This window comes from Parasteatoda tepidariorum, chromosome 9 (assembly GCF_982258835.1).
Source record: "Parasteatoda tepidariorum strain Cologne lab strain chromosome 9, Ptep-v5.0, whole genome shotgun sequence".
NCBI classification, from domain to species: Eukaryota; Metazoa; Arthropoda; class Arachnida; order Araneae; family Theridiidae; genus Parasteatoda; species Parasteatoda tepidariorum.
The window spans coordinates 42,670,945-42,696,077 of record NC_141763.1 but is presented as its reverse complement, the minus strand read 5'-3'; the positions used below and the strand labels follow the sequence as shown (position 1 = coordinate 42,696,077).

Here is a 25,133-nt window from a genome sequence, read left to right as displayed (position 1 = left end):
TAAACTAAATACATTTGTAAGTACAGAACTCTAATTATCGGGCAGAAAAAGTTTTATAAAATTGACCACGTAAAAATTGTTTGAAAGAATTAGTGCGAATATAATACCATTTATAGGAACTCTAGTTTTAAAAAGTAACGAGTAAAAAATACAAGTTAGTGTAAAAGTACAAAACAAGAAAAGTACCAATTATTAAGTACATTTCGAGAAAATTAATGATACAAATTAACCCTAAATATCCTTAAAATATAAAAAAATTTAATTTAAAATATATTAAATTTTAATTTAAATGTATAATTTGTAAAAAGTGTGAAAATTTTGCGTTGTTTAATTCCTTGAAATAGTGAACACTGAACTCAAAAGAAATAAAAAAAAATTCAGTATTTGCATATAAAAACGGAATTTTAATTTATCTTAATTTTCTTCGAATCCAGGAACTAAAAATCCTTAGAAATTTTTGTAATTGCCAACAAGTTATCAATTAAATTCTTGGGCAAACTTGATAAACAATATAACTTGTGTTTAAAAAAAGGTAAATAAATAAAAAATTGGTATTAATATCCCTGAAATACTCTAAATTAAAACTTTTATTTCGTTTTTAAACGTTAAAAAATTTCTATTTCAAAATGATGACAATTTTTCAATCTGTGACGTAGACATTCCATATGGAATAATATTCATCAAAAATTTACAAAATACAAAAGGACCAGTAATTAAAAAAAATTATTATTTTTTTTGGGGGGGGGGTCTGCTGGCTTCATCCTGTAAACTGAAAAATCTCGCTCAGCAAAAGTAGAATTGTTACAGTTTCGGTTAAAGTTATACCTTCTCTTACCAACAGTTTTACATTGACCTCAGTTGGTCTCAAAATTGGCTCAATATTGGTCCTATATGAACATTTACCGAGGGACCAATATTGAGATATCTAGATTTTTTAATATTGGTCCCATATAGGCCAATATTGAGTGAATCTGACAACTCCATATAGGGCCGATATTGGTTGAAAATTGCCTGTAAAATATACGGGCGAATCAAACAATTCTATATATCAGTGTTCCCCAACCTTTTTATCACCGCGGACCCATCAACGTTTGATAATTTTACCGCGGCCCGCTGGTGGTGGTGTGTGTGTGGGGAGGGGGGACGTTGACTGTTTATATTTTAGATTATTTCGATTTATTAATTTTAATTTAATTGTATTTAAACGTGCCTTCAAAATAAAATGCTTCTACACCAAAAAATAAAGTGATTTAACATTTTAACTTACTAGAGCTTTAAATCAATGAGAACCCTGAGCTTTTTTCTTTGCAATGAGACTGTTCCATCCGGGGGTAATCGGATACCATGACTCCCGAAGTGTGTTGCTTATGTCCAGTATATTTCGTTGCTTTGTTTTGGTTGCTGTTACTGCAGAAAACCCACCTTCGCACAAATAAGTAGTCGGAAATGGCAATAGGGATTTAAGTGCTGTGGTGGCAATCTCGGGGTATTCTGCAATGTCTTTAATCCAGAACACCGGCAGAGTTGTCTCGAACGTAATTTTAAGGCTGCCGTCGTCATTTGCAATCTCCAGCAGTTGATCTTCTTGCACACACATCCTATATTCGCCCGATTTGTTGACAAATGGGTCGCACATCCATTCCTTACCAGATATTTTTAATTTGGGGTATAAACCTAGGAATTTAAATTCAGTTTCAATGAAATGGACAGTCCGGTACCATTTGTTCCAAGGATCGGTATCGGTCCGTGGACCGGGGGTCGGAGAACACTGCTATATAGGGCCAATATCGGAAATAATGGCCCTTTGAACCCGTATTGAGCCAAGATTCGTGAATATTGGTCCAATAACGGACCATGTTTTTTTACAGCTAGGGTCATTACATATATACTTAACTAAGATTAAATCAAAGTCTGAAAAAAAAAATATTTTTTTAAATGTGACACCTAGAGTTTTTTTTCACGAAGATCTTTAAATGTATATTGCCAACAATAAAAAAGTTGTTTTTAATTTAAAAATTCCCTTTTAATGAATGATATCGCAAAAATAGAAAGAAACAAAAATTATCGGGGCAGACATACGGGAGCCAGAAGCCATACAAAAACCCTCGAAAAATTTGATTGGTAAGAAGAAAAAAATTGCAATAAATAAAATGGACGGCGCGGCGGGTTCTTCACACCCCCAGTTATTCCAATTAACCGAGAAAACTACCGACTTTAATGAGGTTGGCCACAAATATACCGACTGCGAGACAGTCATAAAAAGATGGGTCCAACTCTATTGAAAAGAAACTTGGCGGCGTCTTCCAGTCCTTGTCTCATTAGTATCTGCCATACAATGAAAGAAACACCTGAGATTAATAGACAAATTCTTTACACTTTGAAGATGATTCCTGACAGCAGTGGGGGAAGTTTGGTTTTTTTTTTAGAAGCTTAGATTTTTTTCTTCCTTTCTTGTTTTGAAGAAGTGTTTACCAGTGGTTACATTGATAATGTTGTTTCTTCTTTTTTTTACCAAGCGAGAATATAGGGATCATATTCAAAGTACTAAATAAAGATTTAGTTTTGAAGCTTAAGGAAGTAAATCGTTGTATAAAAAAAGGGAACTCAAAAGTGAATTTATATTAATATTACTGTATCGGATTGTATAATATTTAAGAATCGAATGTCAAGATTTTCAGTTTTTCAGGTATTTTGTTTATTAAGTTTATTTTTTTTAAAAAATATTTTCAGTAAATTGCATGCTTTAACTTCATTTATAATTTTTCTTCAAACCGTTTATTAGCTAATGCACTGTTAGAATTTTCATTCTGAAATTTGGAAAATGGAAAATATGTGTGCTTAATTTGGAAAATATGTGCTTTTTTTAAGCATGTTTTAATTAGAACTTGATTAGTGCGTGGGTAAACCAAGCACTAATTCAGAACTCCAAAATATTATTCACAAAGAAAAAAAAATATAGCTATGTTTTTAGTTTTATTAATAAAATGAATTTAAAAGTTACGCTTAAGCTCATTAAAAATTCGCATTAATTAGTTCATTTATGGCACAACGTAAGATAATAATTGCATACAATTCTACATTCTGAATTAATTTTGCTAATATAATTTTAAGTAAATCATAATACTCTAAATTTAGTTGTCTTTTGATGTTCAAAGCATAAAAAGAATTTAAATTTATTGATTCATTTTAATAGACAGCATTCGGCATACTTCAAAACGCGATTAATAATTTCCTTTAAGATTAAAAAACTCATAATATATTTTTTCTTTTACAACTATATATCATCCAAAGCAATTAACCTTAATTAAATCCAAATAAACTGTACAAATCACATCACCATTATCGAACTTTTACAAATACGGTCCCTACCTCACAAAAGAACATAATAACATCATGTTCATCAACCGCAAAAAGCATGTCTATCCGAAAAGGGAGGATGACCCCCGTGACCCCTCCCATTGTGCTCTACCTGATGGAGATCCCCCAATATTTGCCCACACAGGCAGGGGAGCACAAAAGAAGGCAATTTCGGCTCTTTTTTGGGATTTGTAAAAGCATGTTTGTATTCACGGCTCCCCCAGGAGGAGAATGGAGTATCTGTGTATTTGGCGAAACGCACTACATGATGGGGGGAGTATCGATCAATTTCAGCTCTAAAATAATTCACTGGGTGTAAGAAAGACTACCATGACTTCAAAAGAATATTTTCTTTTGCGTTTCTAATTCCATATTTTTTAAAACACATAATAACAACATTTGATCTCATTGTGTGGAGTTTAAATGCTAAAATAATAAATTTATTGATGTGAAATTAAAGCTGTTCCATGATAGCTCTGTAGCAATATGAAATTACGCTTTTTAACCCCTTAACGAAAGGCCTATTTTTTTATTCCTGAAAATTACATAGAAATATGTGCATGAATAATATATATACATTTTTAATTTGCTTTTAGCTTGAAATTTTAAAAAAATTAAATTTTTAGGAAAAGTCAGCATGACTTAATGTTGGTTTTCCAGCGAGCAAGGAAAATTTAAAAAATATGTGTTTTAAACAATAAAAAATAATTTTATTAAACTTGCGTGTAATATAAATAAAGATTAGTAATTTTTTCTCTTGTGATAAATTTCAAAGCATGAGATACAAAGGCCAACGTCACAATCTGGACAGTAGTACCGAGTTTCCTTCCTACGTCTAGTTTAAAATAAACTATCTATAATTACCTTGAAAATATCCTGGTACTGCCATCTGACGTGTAAAATGAGAAATACAATGATTTCCTAGCAAAAGAAATGAATTATTTTTTATTCTTATTGGCGCGTTTCTACTGAACACTCCAGCCCGGAAATATCACGAGAGCGAGAAATAGAGGGCGAAACTTCAACCCATCATTTTCACGGGAGCGAGAAGGAAGGGGTAAAGATAAAGCTCTATTTTTATAACTGTTGTGAGCTTGTAACAGTTGCTCATGGCTGTTAGATTAGGTTTTGTCAATCATTTGTCTGCACTGTAAAAAATTCTGGATCAAATTACGATGCACTCTGGATGCATCATCCGTAAAATCCCTTTTCACAGTGAAATATTATATCGTAATTTTTACAGTAACATTTATTTAAATAGAGTGATTCAGTGATTTTACGGTATTTATTACTGTAAAAATTACGGGATATCAGATTCGTTTTGCCCCGTAACATGTTCCGGTAAAAATGGATTTTACAGTAGAAAGTACCGGCATCCTGAGCACTGGTACATTTTATGATTCATTTCACTGAAATAAATAACGCGAGTGGTTCAAAAACAGGCACCATGAGAGCCCAACAGTTGTATAGAAATTCTAATTTTAAATGCAACTATCTAAAAGAATAACGGAAATGAAAACGAAAAAATGACGAAAATTGAAAAGATAAATGTCTGAAAAATTCGTTATAGGAAGATAACCACTTCGACATATGCAGAATATTTTGAATTTTACTTAAAGTTCGATACTAAAATTTTATTATAAGAAGAAATTCGATGTAAGGAAATTACGTTGTACGGAAACTCTACAAATTGTGCTAGTTTATTACTTATTAAGATAATGTGCTATTGCAATCACTATTACCAATAATATACTACTAAAATATGAAAAGAAATATTTTTTCATAAATTTTGGGTATAGTAAACCACCGTTTATCGTACTCGCAGTAGCGGGGTTCAACTGTATATGGTAAGGTAATATAGTTTAAAATTATAACTTTATACTTCAAACTATATATATATATATGTACAAAGCAAACGATGAAAAAATATATGTTTTTAAAGAGATGAAAAATAATTTTTAATAAATACAATAATTTTAAATGTCTTCTCACACTGTTGTATTGATATATTTTGCTTTGCCAACATTAATAGCATATTAGAATGCCCTCTTTTTTTGCTGATATAATCGTGTGAGCTGATGACTAGATTATATCTTTTCCTTATTGTGTTTTTCGGCTTTTTAAATTTTTAAAACTTTTTAAAAATATTATTAAAAACATTTTATTTATTAATCATTTTTCTTCTTCTTTTTAAAAAATATTTTTTTTTCCTTGTTTTCTTTGTATTTTTAACTTATTTTGTGGGTTTTATGTACTGCCAGTTTACGCGCAATCAGTAAAACTTTTATCTCTCTATCTTTCTTTTTTGTCACTTTATCGTGTTGCGTGTGCATATATATATGTATATATATATATGCGATTGTGCGAATAGCCCATTATGCAGCTCTAGTGCGGTGCGACGTAAATTAACAACAACAACAACAACAATATATATATATATATATATATATATATATATATATATATATATATATATATATATATATATATATATATATATATATATATATATATATATATATATATATATATATATATATATATATATATATATATATATAAATTTAAACGACAAGTTACATCATTGACATTGATATTTTATGTAATTGCAGGCACTCAGCGGGTTTCTTCTAATCTTAACGTGTGATGGAGAAGTGTTCTACACATCGCACACCGTAGAAACTTATTTGGGCTTTCATCAGGTAATTATTGACTGTTAACTACAAGTTACGATAATGACTACCACTTTTATCTGATTACTTTAACATACGACATACATTAATCACTACTGTTTTGTTTTTATGCATCTCTTTTTATAATGTTATTAAAATTGAAATCTGTAATTTGTTATATATGGTGGCGTAGTGGTTCTGTGGATTCGAGTGTCTTATTTCAGATGATTTCGACCCGGTTTATATACAATATATATATATATATATATATATATATATATATATATATATATATATATATATAATATTATATATATATATATATATATATATATATATATATATATATATATATATATATATATATATATATATATATATATATATATATATATATATATTATATATATATATATATATATATATATATATATATATATATATATATATATATATATATATATATATATATATATATATATATATATATATATATATATATATATATATATATATATATATATATATATATATATATATATATATATATATATATATATAAGAGGGAGAATTCCCGAATACTTCTGATGTCAGTGGCTATATCAATGGTTTGATGAACAAACCATAGAAACATTACCCCGGCTAACATTTGCCGATGTCTATGATTTAGTACAAACATATTAGGAGTAATTAAATTAAAATTAGATAATGAACCAATTTATTTCTTCGAAATCGATGTACATACCTCTCAAAATCTACAAGCAATAAAAATTATTTAAAATTAATTAAGAAATTATGCTAACATTCCCAAGTCATACAGGTTTACAATATTTTTTAAACATTTTACTGTCTTGCGTTTTCGGCGATACTTCGTTAAAAAGATAAATTGCTACCTGCATGTTTATAGAAACTCTTTGGCTCAATGAAGGCAACCGGTTTCCATCAGGAGCCGATGACACTTGTTTTTATTTTTCCTATATTTACTTTAACGTTTCATAATTATGACGTTTATACCTTGGTATAGGTAGTATGAAAGTTAATCATTACATTAATGAGTTGAAAATTGTCAAACTGCCAAATTTATTGCCAAAATCGATTACAGAAAATGAGTGAGCAAAAGATAACAACTTTTCTCTATTACTAAATTGTACACACATATCTGATAATCGATTACGTAAGTTATCAAAATGTTCCAGTCAAAATGGCGTGTGGATAATACAGAAATAAGGAACTAATCTCAGTAAAGATCGTAACATTTCACAATGCAGAGGAAAAAGAGCAGACCATGAATCAGATGGATGGATAAGGTAGATGGATGATAATGTACGGCTGAGGGACCCAAAGCAGATTAAAAAAAAGAAAAAAAAACAGCCTTGGATAATAACAGGCTGTAGTACTGAAGAAGGAGCAGAAGATATTAGTACTTATTATTTTAATATTATGTTAAGTATAGATGATATTTAAAAAAAACTTCATGATATATTTTCCGCTAAATGGCAGTAAATGTATACAATTTTTAATATGAATGAACTGTTTTCAGGGAAAACCTGATGCAATTTATAGGATTATTTTGCATTATATCAACGTATTCAAATTTTTTTGATGGATGAAACTTTCCATTGTTCTATAATTTACCTATAATGAAAACGTATCAGGTATTTTCAGAAACAGAAAATTCAAAATAAAAAAAAAAATATCGATTTTATAAGTTTAGAATCCTCATTCAGATTAAACATAGAGAAGAAAAAAAACGATCAAAACATTAATTGATAAGATCTTCTAATAGCATATTGAAATTCCGAATTGAAAAACTTCCATGATAAATAAGCAGCTATGAATCACTTATCTGGCTTTATATAAAATGATTTAACCTGTGAGCATCAGCATGACACGGGGATCATTAATAACTCCCTAAGCAAACGACACGGATTCATAAGACGTCATATTTGCAACATTCGATTGCTCCAATTGCTGTTGGCGCGTCATACCTTCAGCCCCGCCCCTTTCTCGACAGAATAAAAAGGAATGATTTTTTATTCTCTCTTTCCACCCCCATTCACCTAATCATTTCTTCTTTCCGAATGGAGGGTGGGGGGAAGTGGTATTCTCAGAGAACGAGCGAATCCCGGCGCCCTGAAGCGTTCGCCATTCTCACAACCTCGACGCAGAATCATTGCATCATCTGAATAAATGAGGTTTTGCGCCCCGAAGGGTTGCCACAATCTTGTGCTTGGCTTGGTATTCTTATTTAAATGCCATATATTTGCCAAGCAATGAGATAATAGAAATTTAATATATATTTTTTGGTCTCTTTAATATTTTTGAGATTACTTTTATTTCCCATAACATTTTAGAATTAATTTCAAAAATTTGTTTATTTATTTATTATTTCATTTATTTATTTAATTCATTTGTTTTAAAAGTCTGTATGGGCTCAGGCACAAAATATTCAATTTTTCGCACTTAAATAAGTATGCATTTATTATTGAACTTTGAGTGTTTACATCTGAGGTTCTCGGTCCTCAACATATAGTATGCTGCTTAAATAAGACATACATTGCTGTTACATACATTGCTACATACGACCACGTATGCTGTTGAAGTATTTTTTTTTGTGGCAATTTTGATCCCCCCCCCCTTTTCTGTCATCAGGAAAACAAGCAAATCACAACCCTCTATCATTCATACGAAGAAACTCACCCCCCCCCCCAACCTTTTTGCATCGACTTTTTCTATGGCAATCTTAAATTCAAATAAAAGATGTCATTTAGCATAAAACAAAATTTACATTTAAATTCGTTTTTTTGTTTATCACATTATTCTCGGTGAATTTTTTAATATTCGTTTTAAGCTCAAAACTGTTAGCCAGCTGTTTTTTTCTAATTTTTTCTTACCGTAAATTCAACAAATTTCCACGTAATTTTGTTTTGCTTTTTAATAAAATTTTGAAAAAAAAGAGGGGATTTTAATGCCTTACGTAAGCATTGCTCATTCATCTCCCCCCCCCCCCCCTTGACAGCAGAAATAAGCAAAACCATCCCCTACATCTGAAATATACGTAATATTTGAATAACCCCTTAGAACATTTAACATTTTGGCATGCGTTAGCTAATATATGTAGTTTTCTGTTCGATGACTAGAACCACAAGTAAGGACTTATATTTTGAGGGCATTTGAGCACGAGACTAGACCTCCTCAATTCTGAAGTAATGCGGCATATAGTTAATTTACTGAAATCTGTTTTGATTCTAATTTCTTTTATTTTTTTTCCCTAAAATTTTATTTTTATTAAATTTTATTAACAACCAAAACCATTGTTCCTCTAATTAATAATGTCGTAACGTTTAACTTTGATACACCGTACCTTTTTAAAATACACAAAAAGAGAAGTCCAAAAACAATTTTAGGGCTATTAAAAAAATTAAATAAAAGAATAAAACAAAATTTTGAGTGACGATAACATTTCTACTGGAGGTAAAATTCCGCGAAATATTTAAAAGCGAATGGAATAATATCGAAAATATTGAATTGTATTTGCTATAATAGATCCCATTAATGTCACATTTAAATTTAATTTGATAATTATAAATATGAAATTATGAAAATGATTATTTTTCATTAAAAATTATATCATTCAATTAACATTAATCAAATAAAAAATCATTCAATTAACATTAGTTATTTTTTATACATTTATTCCACCAAAAAAAAAGAAGAAAATAACGTGGTTTCTTTTCGATATGCTTTTCTGTTCGATAAGTTTTAAAGCTCTTATAGAAGCTATAAAAATATGTATAAATGAACTGTACATGAACATTAAATCAAAAAGAGTAATTCACTTATTAATTTTCTCAGAAAACATTAAAATATTTGAATACAAAATTTTTAAACTACAAAGAATATGTTGATTTATTTTTTTACCTATTTGTTCCGAAATACTCTTCGTTTTCTTCTTAAAAGCTTTTTGGCGAAAATAAACAGAACTATTTGTTAAATTTTTTTCCCTTAAAATATTAGTAAAAAAAAAAAGGTGAGCACATAAGAAATAATTTACAAAAGAAACATTCATGAAAGCCTTAATAATAATAAAAAAAGAATTTTTTTTTCTTCATTTACTAGAAATAAAAATCGTCTGATTAAAAACATCAGTTCGTAAAAACATTTTTTTGAACAATCGTTTTCTGTAGAACTGTTTTCACTGCGGAAGCAATTTCGTCGCGGGAAAGTATAAGTGTAGGCGTAAAGCTCGCACTGATTGGTGGTTGGAAAGTTAATGCTCGAATTATTTGGGGATGGGCGGGGACTATTAGCAGTAGGAGAACTTATGGTAATTTACAAATTAACGCAGGTTTTAGGATATAGAATCATAATGTTGCAATTTCCTATGACTGAGAAAATAAAAAAAGTAGGAGCTATTTTTCAAAAGGTCATTCCATTTTTTCCCCCTTCGAAGATAATCTGCGTTTTGCTGAATAACTTTCTTCCTTCTTTATGTTACTGAAAATCCATTTTATTTAATGAAATTTCCTCTTAAATACTATTCTTTAACATATTCATGTCATGCGAGCTATTTATTTCCTTGCATATAGCTGTAATTCTCATTAGCAGTGTACAAAATATTTCCAGAAAGTTATTATGTTATATTTTGCCGTAGTAATATCCTCAAGGACTTTTCATTTAAATTCAGGGTACATATAAAAATTAAATAATAGTAGTTTATTGTGTTTCATAACTACGTTTTCATTAGCTCACGGTTGAATTCGTGAAGGAAAATCTTGGAATCAAAATTCTTACCGAATTCCAACTAATTAGAGTACAATTATTTCAACTGGAGTTTTGTGCTGAATAACAAATCAAACTTCAGTTGATTCCAAACCACTACTGCCAAAATTTGTCATTCTCTTATTGCCAAAAGCAATTCGTTGTCAATTGAATTTTGCCTCTTTCTGACTAGCTAAAGTGCTGAAACTTTAACTAGATCTCTGTGCTTGATAGCAATACATGCTTCAATCGTTTTTTGACTGTAACAAGAAATTTTTATTGTCATTTTATTACCGATTGAAACTTATATTCATTTGAAATTTTAAGCACTTTCTGACTAGCTATAGCGATCAAAATTTAACTAAAGCATTTTGCCAGAAGAAAAAAAGAGAAGAAAAAATTCAACAATTTCCTAAGTGAAGCAAGCACGATTTGTATCTAATACATTCATTCAATTAATTTTTTTTCTCCATTTCATGAAATTAAAAAGAAGAAAACAAATTAACTTAAAAAAATTAATTCACAAAACTAAAAAGCTGAAAATAATTAAAGTAAGCAAAAAAATTAGACAACACATTTTTTAAGTTTGCTAATTAGAATAATATAATTTTATTATTACCACACTTAAAATGAAAAACATTTGACTCATTACTTTCGCACTCACAAATTTTATAACCATGGAAAATCCCCCCCCCCAAATCTTTCGAACTCTACGTTTTTTATTTTAAGTATGACAAAAGTAGAAATCCTTTATCCTTTTTTGTGAACTTCAAAACGCAATTTTATTTGCTTTTTTATTATTTTATGTAGCTTATTAAAATGATTTCATTGAAAACATTTTGTTTATTAAAATAAGAGTGACTACATAAGAACGAAAGATAATTTTTTTTTACGAAAATAGCAGAAAAATTTCAACCAAATATGCACTTGAAATTTAGATATTATTTGTATATATCTTAACAAAACTCATAAAACACCAGTGTCATACCAATTTTTTTAACCAGTTTTTCACCACTCACAGTTTTTAAAATGTGGACTCCATTTCAAGAGGTCACATTGTTAAAATTTGAAAACAAAAGAAATTGAAAACTAAACCGATAACACCATTTATAGTTTACACTTATAATTCTTGTTCTCTTCCCTTCACCATGTAACACAAAAGTTGAGTAGTTTTATTCTTAAATTGTTCTAATAGAAAACTTTCAGCGATAATTGCCTTCTGAGTTCACTTATCCAAGGGTATCTGCGAAAGTTTTCCAGGAGCTGACTCATATTCATTAATTCCAAAAGAATTTAGACTTTTATTTATTTATTTATTTATTTATTTATTTATTTATAATTTTTTATTTTTATACATTTATTTATTTATCGTTTTTTATTTATTTGACAATTAATTAATTTATTTATTCTATTTTTAAAAAATATTCTTACACGAGGTCATTAGAAACTTTCATCTTTTAAATTGGGCTCAAATTTATAAAGATATGGATTTGAAAAATTTGATCTATTAAAATAGGTGATAAAATGAATTAATTTAAATGTTGTTTTCTGCTACCTAAATTGAAATAACTATTTAAAAATATATTACCGGCAAAAACTTCTATTTGAATGTTTTCATCGTCTAATACACCTTTCTTCTGTAGTTCAGACTCAATGAAATTTATTGTGATCGAAAAATATATTACCCTTGTATACAGACAAAAAAAAAATATTAAAGTAATCTAAAAATAAATTGGTTGCATCTGAGTACCAACCCAGACAACCCAGCAATAATTATTTCTCACCAGCAGTTCCCACTTCTGCTTTACCCCGGAATCGAAAGCAAATGACGAACATTCCATCTTCGCAAGCCTTCCCTTTCACAATACTAAAAATTTCCGAGGCCCTTCGATAATTTTCACCCATTTTCGTCTCCCCCTTCCCCCACAGAACCTCCTTCCCAGACAACGTCGATTCATTAATTAACCTGACATAACAGATAATTAGTCGTGTATGCTGGAAACTTGGCGCTCCGTTCCTAATGAGGTTATCAATAACTCTCCTTAGCCCATCGGTTTCTGATGCCCATCTCGCCTCCTCCTTTTCCAGAATATCTTCCTCCTCCCCCGCATCCCCCAAGTCTCCCTCTATCTGAGTGATGTTCCCTGTCACCTCGGGGTGCCTCCCCTTTCGTTACGGTATCTCCCACCCCCGATACCCCAGATTTTCTCTCGCAGTTTTGTGAAATCACCCCTACCTCTTCTGTAGCAGCACCCGCCTTTATGCACTACTTTTGCTGATTTATGTCCGATGGCGGAGTTGTGAAGTTTGTTGGCTGGATTACTCTTTTTTTGGCGATCTATGTACACAAGCCTTTCAATCATAGTTTAATAAAATCATTTAGTTCTTATGACAGTTTAAAAAATAAACATGGTTTTGAAGGTTGAAAGTTTCAAAAAAACACTTAAAACTCAATAACGATTATAAAAAAAAATAACGCTTGACACACTTGAGCAGTATATATTTATTTTTGACATTCATTTCGTCACCGAAATAAAGCGGTTTTTGATATACTACTCTCTCGTGCGCCATTTCAATGAATTTTGGAAATCCCGCCAAAAAAATTTAGGATTCTAAAACGGTTTACACTGTTTGATGGGAGAGTTCAGGGCAAGTGCCCTTACTTGTCAGACAGGTTTTAAGTTCTTGAATCCTGATAATGATTGATAAGTCATACTCTTTTCATTTTACGCTGTATAATGTGTTGTGTTAAGCTTAATTTTTCTAGCAAAATTCGTATCCTCAAGCAAGTAATTTAGTCAATTAGATGAAATGCGTACTTAGAAAATCTCCCAGAATACTGTTTAGTCAAAAATATTAAAAAAATTGGCATAAATTTTGAGCATCCGTTTTTTACAGTGTTATTCTGGATGAAAACTTAAGAGTAATTATGAATTAACCAGACATTACTGTTACTGATATTACTGATATGTTAACTATTCTAATAAGTGCGGTTATCATTGTTATGGTCATATTTCTGATGCCACCTTCTGATGCCACCTATTTTTTGATGAAAGAATAAAAGTTGGCTCGTAAAATTATGGATATTTGATGAGTGTTTCCCCTTATTTACACATATCTGGGTTTTTTAAAAAAAAAATTGTCAACTAATAATTGGCAAATAATAAGGCTAACCAATGTGCAACCAAAGTATAGCAACACCTTATTTCAAGTAGCGGTCAAGCTTCGGACAACGCAACCCAATCTGAGTAATTTGACCACTTAATAGACTCCCAATGCCTTTCTACAGGGACACAACGTTCATTTTAGAGAGCCTTGGATAGGGTTATAGTAGCCTGTTTAGAAAGCATCTGCAAAGATGGCGCTGGGTAAAAATTGTCAAAACTAAACCATATAAGTATGACTAACTAGTTCACAAAAGCTATACAAATAGCATGCTATTTGCTTATTTCTTTTGGTGTTGGAGTCTAAGAAATTCCATTGATGTCCCAAAGCTTTGTGTAAATAAAAATATACAGTATTGTCAATTCAGAAGTCAATCAGGTTGGTGCAACACGCACGCGTGACGTCGCTTACAGGTATCCAATTAAACCAGACTTAAATCACATGGGTATGCATAATCACTTCACTTCTTCTCGAGTAGCAATTACCCAATAAAATATTTATTTTCCCGAAACGAGCACTTGCTTCGAACTGCAATTTAATAAGAAGTATTTTCAAATCTTCATTTTCTATAACAAAAATCATCAAACATTGTAGTAATAGAAAATATATAAAAAGAATATTGACGTATCAAAGTATATAAAGAGTATTTTAAGCGTTCAATTACTATCACCGTCATAAGTCCTCAAAAGTAATCACCCAAAGTCCACAAAACTAAAATAATCATTACCTCCTAATCGAATTTGAACTTGAGATAAAAAGATAGGAAAGAAGAACAGTTGTGATGTGAGCGCCACTCGTGGCGTGACTGAAAACTATTTTCTTTTCTTCCGCCATTAGCGATAGAGAAATGAAATAGTGCTCCACATGACTAATTCACTATTGATGCTCTATCCTCTCTCCTGGGTATCGTTTTGATCCAGTTTGATTGTTTACATAAATTTGTCATTCCGATTAGAATTGGAAAAAAAAGCAAACAAACGTAGCTTTATTTAAATATGAGTACTTTTAATTAATTAAACATTTTTGTTTTGGATATTTGTCGTTAAAGGAACTTCATGCCTCTGTTGATTTCGTTTTATTTAATTAGAGTATAGTTTTTATTTATTTATTATGTATTTATAAGAGCATTGTTTGATTTCCCGGTTGAATGCAAGATTGTTTTGATATCTATTGTTAATTACTAATAAAGATCTATTTGAGTTTGTGGTAATAAAGTATTACTAATTAAAAGTGTTTGAAGAACTACATCTCGCTCCATTCCCAGAACTTTTTTTTTCTAATTGAAAAAATTCAGTGAGTCAACAAGAGAAAACTAATGAAGCCCTAAATTAATAATGGGATAGCTTCAATTTAGTTCATTTCATAATACAAAGACTAAGGAGTGTATTGTTTTTGTTGTTCAGCCACAGAAATAAGCTAAAGAATCAGTTAAAAAATTATTTGAATACTCATCAGAAAATCTAAAACAAAAGTCAAAAAAATTTTTCAAAAAAATTTACCTAATATTTAGTTTAGCTTAAATTATGATATATGTTCCCAGAAAATCTAAACTTTATGTTAATATCATAAATGAAGAAAAACAAGCATTGGGAAATTTTAAAGAGGTGTGAAAAAATAATTGAACTTTAAACATATCTTATTTAGTTACAAAAATATACACTTATAAATTTGATAAATTTCTGATTAAAATACGCTTGATAAACTAAGGGAAAATTTAACAAAATATTTGTGCTTTAAAGATATATTTATTCGTATAAATGCACACTTGCGATAATTTTGATAAATTTCTGATAACAAGCGCAATTCTGATAAATGTTTTAGATATTTATCATAATATTCATGCTTCAAACATATCTTTATTTATATAAATATAGGTTATTGATAATTTGAATAAATTTCTGCACTGAGGAAAAAAGTATAGCCAAAACTACAAGAAAAAGGTAAAATTTACCGTGTTTCTGGCTCTATGGGAACATCAAAAAGCTTTGTAATTTTTACTGAAGCACTTTGATAATGATTTTGGTACATTTAACAATGAACGTTTCCTGATATGTTAAAAAATTGAGTAATTTTATCATGATTCCTTAATACGGAACATAAAAACGATTTATTCAGTTAAATTTACTCTTTCAGTTACGTATATTTTACTAAATGTGTGGTAATAAGAACTATAATTTTGAAAACCAGAATTTTCGGTTAACTGTCACCAAGTGTATGGACAAACTACCAAATGGTTAAAATACCGTATATTATTTTAATTTCGTTGACTATAATTAGGTTTTTCTTTCTTTTTTAATAGATAGATAATGACGGTAATTTTACCAGTGTTTTTTCTCCGTTTCTCTGAGTGAGAACAAGTAGACTTCTGATAAATTTTGTAGAGATTTAACATAATATTTATGCCTTATGAACTTTAAGTATTTTTGATAAATATCTGATAACAAGCATACTTCTGTTAATTCTGAAGGAATAAAACTTTAAACTTTTCCTTATGCACTTTTCCTTATGCAATTTACACACACACACACACACACAACACTTCACCTTGCTGTGTTTATCAATTGCTTATATGATAAATCTGTAATCAAAATCTTCGTTTCCTTATTATACTTCAACAACAAATGCTGCATCTTGCCTAAATAAAAAAAGAAACGCCTCTTAAGGTAAGATGAATTTTATGAATAAACTTTCATCGCGAAACTCTTCCGGTCAAAATTTTTCCGAAATTAAAGAGAATAACGATCCCCCTTCATCTCACCCCCCCCATCTCCATCCTCATCGACAGCAACGAATGGAGTGCCAAAAACGGCAACTTCTCCAATCCATTGCCCCTCGTCAGATGATGGATTGCTCTTGCTGCTCCGTGGGCATCCTAACAGATGGTCTACACCTTCCTCTCAAGCATCCTCCGCCAGCACGCGTTAATTAGAAAAGAGTCCCCAAGATGGTGCTTGAAAGACCCGCTCTTCCACATCACTTTTTTTTTAATCCCAACTTTTCCTCTTGAGCATCTGGATCTTGTCGCTGTTTTGTGCATGGAAGGAGAACCAAGAAGAAAACTTAGAAGCTTGGTACTACGTCACGAAGATTCGGGATCATCCTGGATGAGGATGCTGCAGGATCTCTTTTTCTGGATGGGAAGAATGTGACATGACGCTAGTTTGGTTAAAAGTTTTAAGTTTAAAGTTTTGAGGAGAAACTTTTTATTTCTTGGTTACGTCGGTGATGCTGGGAGTTTTGTACACTAGCGCGAATATTACGGATGCTTAAAAATTCAGTTTCGGGAAAAATAAATAAATTTTGGTTTTAGCATTTTCTGAAGCAAAATACTTAGTTGACATTTCCTCATTTTTTATTTACCAAAAAGTATTTGTAAAGAAGCTATAGTTTAGTTTTAGTGAAGTATTTTTATATTTTACTTTTTTTATTTCTACAAAAAGTATTTTGAACAAGGCAAATTTTAAAAGTGTTTTCTGATAAGTAAAGATAATTACTTACCTACCTGATTAAACTTTTATCTTTTCAAGCTATCTTTTTTAAGTAGAATTTATCACAGAAATAAATATAAATAATGCATTAGAATATACATTTTCTTATCTATTATATCTTGATTGATATTTCCCAATTTTTTATTAATTAAAAAGTATTTCTAAAGTAGCCGTTAGTTTAGTTTTAGTGCTGTATTTTTATAGTTAACTTTTTTATTTCTCTGCAAAAAGTATCTTTATGATGCAAATTTTAAAAGTGTTTTCTGATAAGTAAAGATAATTACTTATATGACAGAGTCAGTTTTTATTTTATCAAGCTATCTTTTTTAGGCAGAATTTATCACAAAAATAACTTAAAATAATAAATTAGAATATATATTTTCTAATCTTAGTAAGGAAAAGAGTAAGATTATTAACTTTATACGTATGATGGAAAAGTAATATTAAAACTTCTCCAAAATTAAAAATATGCCAGTACAGATAAGTTATTATAAGTTATTTTTAACTAATTTTATTCTTTTAAATTTATCAATCGATTCTCATGACTCAAAAGAATCAGAAGTTCATTGACAATGACTTGATTCCTTTTCTTTAAGAATTTCTTAAATATGATGCAGTATTGTAATTAAAACTGCCTAGATATTCAGTGTTAAATCAAAAGCCTAAATTAAAATTAATTGCGGGTTTATTTTTACAAATAACAAAGTACTTAGTATAGTAATTTTTTTTTTGAAAAATATTAACTATCACAAAATTTCCAAGATATTTTTTTATATATTATCATATCATGTAATTTCATAGTTTTGTTAAATCAATCCATATTCAATATATTTTTTAATTTTTTTTTTTACTTAATTTTATGTTAGTCGTTTTACCTTACTTACACGACAAAAGAAAGTTTCATAATTGAGGACTATGAAGACCAAATCCATATATCCTTTACGAGATATATATGTATGATTTTTTCATAATTATTTTTAACTGTGGGAAAATTTTATTTATAATTAAATTATTTTAGAGTAAGTGTGCTCGATGTAACAAGCATGGCATTTTACGATAAATTTACCATTACGATAAATTTCCAAATCACTGTCAATATACTGATACTAAAGAAACAAAAATCGAATGCTTTTACACTACTACACTTCCCTGTTGTGACAAATTATTTTGAAGGTAGTATCTTTTAATGCTGTTTGAGTAAGCAATATTTTGCGGAAGAAGGTAAGCTTGAAATCATTTTTATTTATTTCTTGTATCAGTGAAGAGCAAACATTATTTCACTTTATTTATTTCTTGCAATCCTAACTTTTCATGCTTACTAAATATGTGTGGGGGACTTAAAAATTCAGTTTCTAGTTTTTCTAAATTATAGTTTTTATTATAACACATTTCGCAAAAATACAAAACTGAAAAGTAAACTTAATCAAATAAATGGGTTTTTTTTGCCATGCTCTAAACTGTCATGATAAAATTACCCAAATTTCATCACATATTATAAATTCATCTTTAATTTTTTACCAAAATTATTACCAAAGCTTTTCGGTAAAAATTTTACCGAGCTTTTTAGTGTTCCCATAGAGCAAAAAACATAGTAAATTTTACTATAAATCATACAACATATTTTTTTCTCAGTACACTAATTTGTGAAAGTATAACCACAAACTATTAAAATAATTTAATTTCTTCATATTAGTTTTTAAAGTTTTTATGATTGTTATTTTCTGTTTTTTTTTTCAGTCTGATATTTGTCACCAAAGTGTATACGAGCTTGTCCATTCCGAAGACAGAGAAGAACTGCAGAGGCATCTCATGTGGAATTCCCAGTTGTCACCAGAAAGAAGCAATCTTTCTCTGCAGGAAGCTCTACAGTCGGGTAAGACACACCTACTGTACTACTGCGTGTTGTAATAAAATTGCTTGCAATACCCTACAATCAAACTTCTTAATCAACATTGTGAAGAATTTCGGTTATACATTTAATTAATCCTACACGACTTTTGCGACTACATGGCTAAACTCTCACATTTGACGATTCAACAATCCTTGAGTTGTATTTCGTTAATATTGAGAATCATTTCGCCACGAAATCACGTGATTTTTGATGAAATGCGTTCTCCCAAATATATGACGAAAAAGTTTCCTCAATTATGGAACCTCTTCAAAGTGCATTTTAGGAGACTGTTGACTAGAATGACGAAACTGAAATGAAGGCTAAGCGATCGAGAGAGAAAATGACAAAAAAGACGTCGGCATGTATAATGGCGATCAAAGAGTTGCGAGGAATATCCTGGGTTCGAATCACGTTTTGGGCATGACTGTAATTTATCTCACTGTTCTATCAGTTTTATTTTGTTGGTGCAGCATTATTCCATCCATCTATATGGCACGCCCGATAAAGTGATTATTAAAAAAGTGAGATATATTAAGCACTACAAAGTTTTTTTTTTTTTTTTTTTACAAAATGGAATGACGAAATATTTTCTTAATTTTAACAAAGTTCATTTCCTTGAAGAAGTGATGAAAAAAAGCAAGAAATATCTGAAACGTTGAAATGTTCAAAATACAAAATACTATATACTCATTTTATGGCTAATATGTACTTTTATAAATTTTTCATTCAGTACAAAAGTTACAGAAAACTTATTCATCTCTTTTAATTTAGTTTACAGTGTTATCTATGATATTCTATATATTTTATATCATATACAATGAATATTGCTTAAAACTACAGCATGTTAACTAATATTTCGGGTAATAAAGAAATTATTGGAAGCATTGGTGGACGTAAACCTAATCATATGTTGAGCCAAGGTGGACAACAGGCATCTTTCCCAATCAAAGGGTGTGAGAACGGGACATTTGTTCGTGAATACCCCTGAGAAAAGAAGAAAAAATAAAAACCAAAGCTGGACTTCCTTTACTTGTACAAGAAATGATAGAAAACTATGTGTGTACCTTTACCTAAAGCATATATATATTGGTCTTGTAGGTGTTTTCTTCGGAATAACAGGAGAAAAGGGACTGTATATTTCATTCAAAGAATTCCTTGGCGATATTCTTTTAATATTTTGGTTTCTTTTCATTGCTATAGTGATTAATCATAATTTAGAAGCAAAACACAATATTATTATTTCAACTAGCATTAAAAATCATCTTCTGTTAATATTGACAGTTTTTCTTTCTTTTTTTAATTTTTGAAGTGATTAATAATAGCTGAAGTGATTTACATGGTACCGAGCCTGGGGCAGCTTTCTGTGGTCAACTTAGGGTGATGAATCACTTTTCCTTTAATTGTTTCTTATATTATTGTTAATTTTATATAAATTATGATATTCATGTATTTTTTATACGTTACCAATCGAAGTATAAATCTTTTTAACTTGATTTTGAAATTTTAATTGGCAAAAGCTTCACATATCTTATGAAATGATATTGATCACAGAATGTATAATTCGTTGTATGAATTTAATATAATGTAAAACTGATTAATTTACAAAAACAAATATATAAATTTTTTTGTGACTAAAAATTACTTTTACTTTGCTTAGTATATTTACTAAAAGTTACCTCTTAAATATCAATACAGAAGGATATAAATGAAGTTAGAAAACTTAACATTTTATTCATATCAACATGCTTACAATAAATTGTCTGCATCGGAATATAAACATAGTAAATGAAATAAATCGTCGGCATATAACAATAACGTCGTCAGCATTCAAATATGATTTTAATGCAGACGATTTTCATATTTGGAATTTAAATAATTTTTTAATATTTCCGTTTGAACCAAGAACATAGCATTAGAAGTTCTAAGGATGTAAGGCGGTTTTAAGAGTTTGAATCAAAATAATTTCTTTGTATTTTCTTTAAAACTAAGAGCATAGTAATAAGTTCAAAATATGTCCTAAGAAGGTTTTTTAAGAATCCAATTTGCTTGTATTTTCCATAAAACGAGGAATTAAAAGTTCGAAATATGTCGTAAGAAGGTTTCAAGATTTTGAATCCAATTTGCTTATATTTTACGTAAAACGAAGAATTAAAATTTCCAAATATATCGTAAGAAGGTTTCAAGATTTTGAATCCAATTCGCTTATATTTTCCATAAAACGAAGAATTAAAAGTTCAAAATATATCGTAAGAAAGTTTCAAGATTTTGAATCCAATTCGCTTATACTTTCCGTGAAACGAAGAATTAAAATTTCCAAATATATCGTAAGAAGGTTTCAAGATTTTGAATCCAATTCGCTTATATTTTCCATAAAACAAAGAATTAAAAGTTCAAAATATGTCGCAAGAAGGTTTCAAGATTTTGAATCCAGTTCACTTATATTTTGAGTAAAACCAAGAATTAAAATTTCAAAATACGTCGCAAGAAGGTTTCAAGATTATGAATCCAATTTGCTTGTATTTTTCGTAAAGCGAAGAATTAAAAAATCAAAACATGTCGTAGCCTACCACAATAAGAATTATCTCCAGCGTTTATGGAAGCAATATGATCTATTATAATAGAGCATTTTGGCTTTGTTTCAAGGCAGGATGCGAATAAATATCGAGAAAACCCCTTAAAAATACCTGTTCTTTTCGAGCGAGATACAGATCACAATCAACCATCGTATATCTCCCAGTATTGATCCCAGGCAGGGCTATATCAGCAATAAAGGCGCTGGGAACAGTTGCCCTCTCCTCTGTTTGTGTTCTTGTTGCCGATATATCGACTCTTTCCTCCGCAAAAGAGATTACAGGAGCCGCTTACCCTATGCCGATGGATACAGACGAGAAATGTGAAATGAAATGAAATGAAGTTTTGCAGGTAAAAGAGAAGTGAAAAAAAAAGTCTGAAAAAATAAAGGGGAAATCAATTGAAGTGCCTCTTATATCTGCAATTTTTATTGAAGTAATAAAACTGAAGTTGCTAAAGAGAATGTATCAGTAAAGTATAAATTATGGTAAACATTTTTAAAAACTAAACAAAGCAGTGTGCTTGTGTGCTTATAATAAGTTGCTATTCATGACTAGCATCATGAACGATAAACAAAATAAAGCACAAGATGCACAATTTTAAACAAAAACATCAATATTACAGTCTGTATTGGCGATCTTCATTAAATATTTTTTCTCTCAATTTTGGAGTGATTAACCATTATTTAAAAGAAGAAGAACATAAAATTCAGAGTTTGGAACTTGAAATAAGTAACAAGTAGAGCATAGTGTGTGCTTATATTATAAACAGTAGGAAAGTATATGGCATAGACATGACCATGATGTGGATCTTTTCAAGAAAAACATCAAAGCTCACGCTGCAAAATTGCAGGTAAAAGAGAAGTAAATAAAAGTTTGAAAAAATAAAGGGGAAATCAATTGAAGTGCCTCTTAGATCTGCAATTTTTATTGAAGTAATAAAACTGAAGTTGCTATAGAGAATGTATCAGTAAAGTATATATTATGCAGTGTGTTTGTGTGCTTATAATAAGTTACTATTCATGACTAGCATTATGAACGATAAGCAAAATAAAACACAAGATGCATAATTTTGAAGAAAAACAACATCAATTTTACTGTCTGTATTGATGATCTTCTTTAAATATTTTTTTGTTTCAATTTTGGAGTGATTAATCATTATTTAAAAGAAAAAAAGGAAAATTCAAAATTTGGAACTTAAAATAAGTAACACATAGAGTACAGTGTGTGCTCATATTATAAACAGTACGAAAGTATATGGCGTAGACATGACCATTATTTATACTTTTTCAAGAAAACATCAAAGCTCCCATTACAAAATTGAAAAAGAAATTTCAAAAAAAGGAAATGAAGAAAAAAAAACACGATGATATTATAAGAGTCAGCATTTGCAATCATCGTTTATTCTTTACCTTTCTTCCTAAAATGACTAATAATTTAAACGAAAAACAACATCCACAACTTTAAAGAAAATAAGCGTAACAGTGTTTATTTTATGTTGCCATTTTCGAATAATTAATACAAAATTATTTTAAATAAATGTAACCATGATTTTCGTTTCATAAGAAATATTAAAGCTCACATTGCAAAATTACAAAAAAGCACTATAGAAAAATTAAATAATTTTTTTGGAGAAAATTTAGTCCGAATTATTTTCAAAAAATTCTATTAACAAGATCTTTATCTTTAGCCCAAAACTTTATTAATTTTAAATTTTATCACTTCATCATTTAACGAATTTTTAAATCTTTACAATCTTTTATTTTTGTAATATTTGATAGATTTATTCTAATTTATCTTTACTCCATTATATTGAATTTAGTATGATACTAGAAATTTTTTATTGCAATCAAATCGTTTTCCAAAAGTGACAAAGAAAAAGCTGAAAATCGTTACATTTCTTGTGATTAACCTTGTCCTCATTTTAATAAGCAATATTTTTTAGCAAACCTTCATATAAAACCAGCGAGATTATTGAAAAAAATAAAGGTTTTCAAATTTTTTTAATGATTGACTAATCTAAAATATGATCTTAAGTGATATTAAGTGAATTTATATATATATTGGTATTATATATATAAATATAGTGGTATTTCTCTATATTAAGTTCTCAAATGTTTATTTTTCAGAAAACAGTCAACTTTTGGAAAGGAATTTTACTGTCCGATTCAGGTGCTTGCTTGACAACACGTCTGGTTTCTTGGTAAGAACAATTTTAGTTTTTAGCTTCGTAGTATTTTAAATGTATTATAAGAACCGTAATGTTTTTTTTTTTTTAGTTTATTAAAGAAAACACTTAATTTTCTTTTTTTAAGATATAATATTATATGCAGGTTAAAGTACAGAATATTAATGTAGCAAGTTATTTTTTTAAAAAAATGGTTTTTAATTTTAAAAAAATATTAATTACTTAGTTGTACATAATACATTCAGTAAAAATAGCTCCATTAAATTTTTCAATTCTTTATTTTAAAAATCTTCAGTTTACAAGTTTTAAAACTCTCACTATTTGTAAGATATGGACAAACATTTAATAAAAATCTTTATTTCAAAAATCTTTTTAAATAAAAAGTACTTTTTCAAATTTATATTGCGTTTAATTTGAAAAAAAAACAGTAATATACTCAGAGTTTTCATTTAAAGCTTTCTTGCATTAGTCTAATTATACATTGTATGTTAAGTAATTGAAGGCTCCGTATCATTATTGGCTGTTTGATGTGTTGATAAATTACTCACGGCTAGCACAGAACTAAGTACTAACATTAAATATTCTCATGCAAATAAAATCCTCTATCCATCAGGTTAACTCTCAAAGACTTTCGTGGTTTACAGTTTTGTGTAACGCACACGTGGATACGCTTTACTTAAAAAATCGTCCATGCAGGTGAGTTTGTCTCAATGGCTTACAAGGTGTTTTAGAGTTTTCTAGATTGGACTCAAAATAAGAATGCCAAAAAGTTTTATTTCAAGAACTGCACTTCGATATGGGTCGACTGTTCAATGCCCATATTAAAATCAAAGAATTATAGTGATCGTAAATTTGAGTGCGTTTTACACAATTATATCACTATTTGTATGTTGCAATAATTAGTCTAGTTATTTGTTTCTTCAGTTATCAATCAGTTCTGTATATATAACGGATGTTATGTTATTTTTTTAAAGCTAATAACAATATTTAATAGAAATACCTTCAAAAATTATCTACAATAATTTTTTTAAATTTTTAAAA

General features: G+C 29.2%; 1 protein-coding gene across 1 annotated transcript in view; it reads left to right on the top strand.

Moving 5' to 3' along the window:
• The window catches only part of LOC107457394 (uncharacterized), a 166,276-nt gene that overhangs the window by 130,661 nt on the left and 10,482 nt on the right, over nucleotides 1–25,133 (top strand). The window contains exons 4-6 of the mRNA XM_087151674.1: nucleotides 5,970–6,059; nucleotides 19,181–19,316; nucleotides 24,034–24,107. Coding sequence (XP_087007800.1) covers nucleotides 5,970–6,059; nucleotides 19,181–19,316; nucleotides 24,034–24,107 — 300 coding nt within the window. The remainder of the gene's footprint in view (nucleotides 1–5,969; nucleotides 6,060–19,180; nucleotides 19,317–24,033; nucleotides 24,108–25,133) is intronic.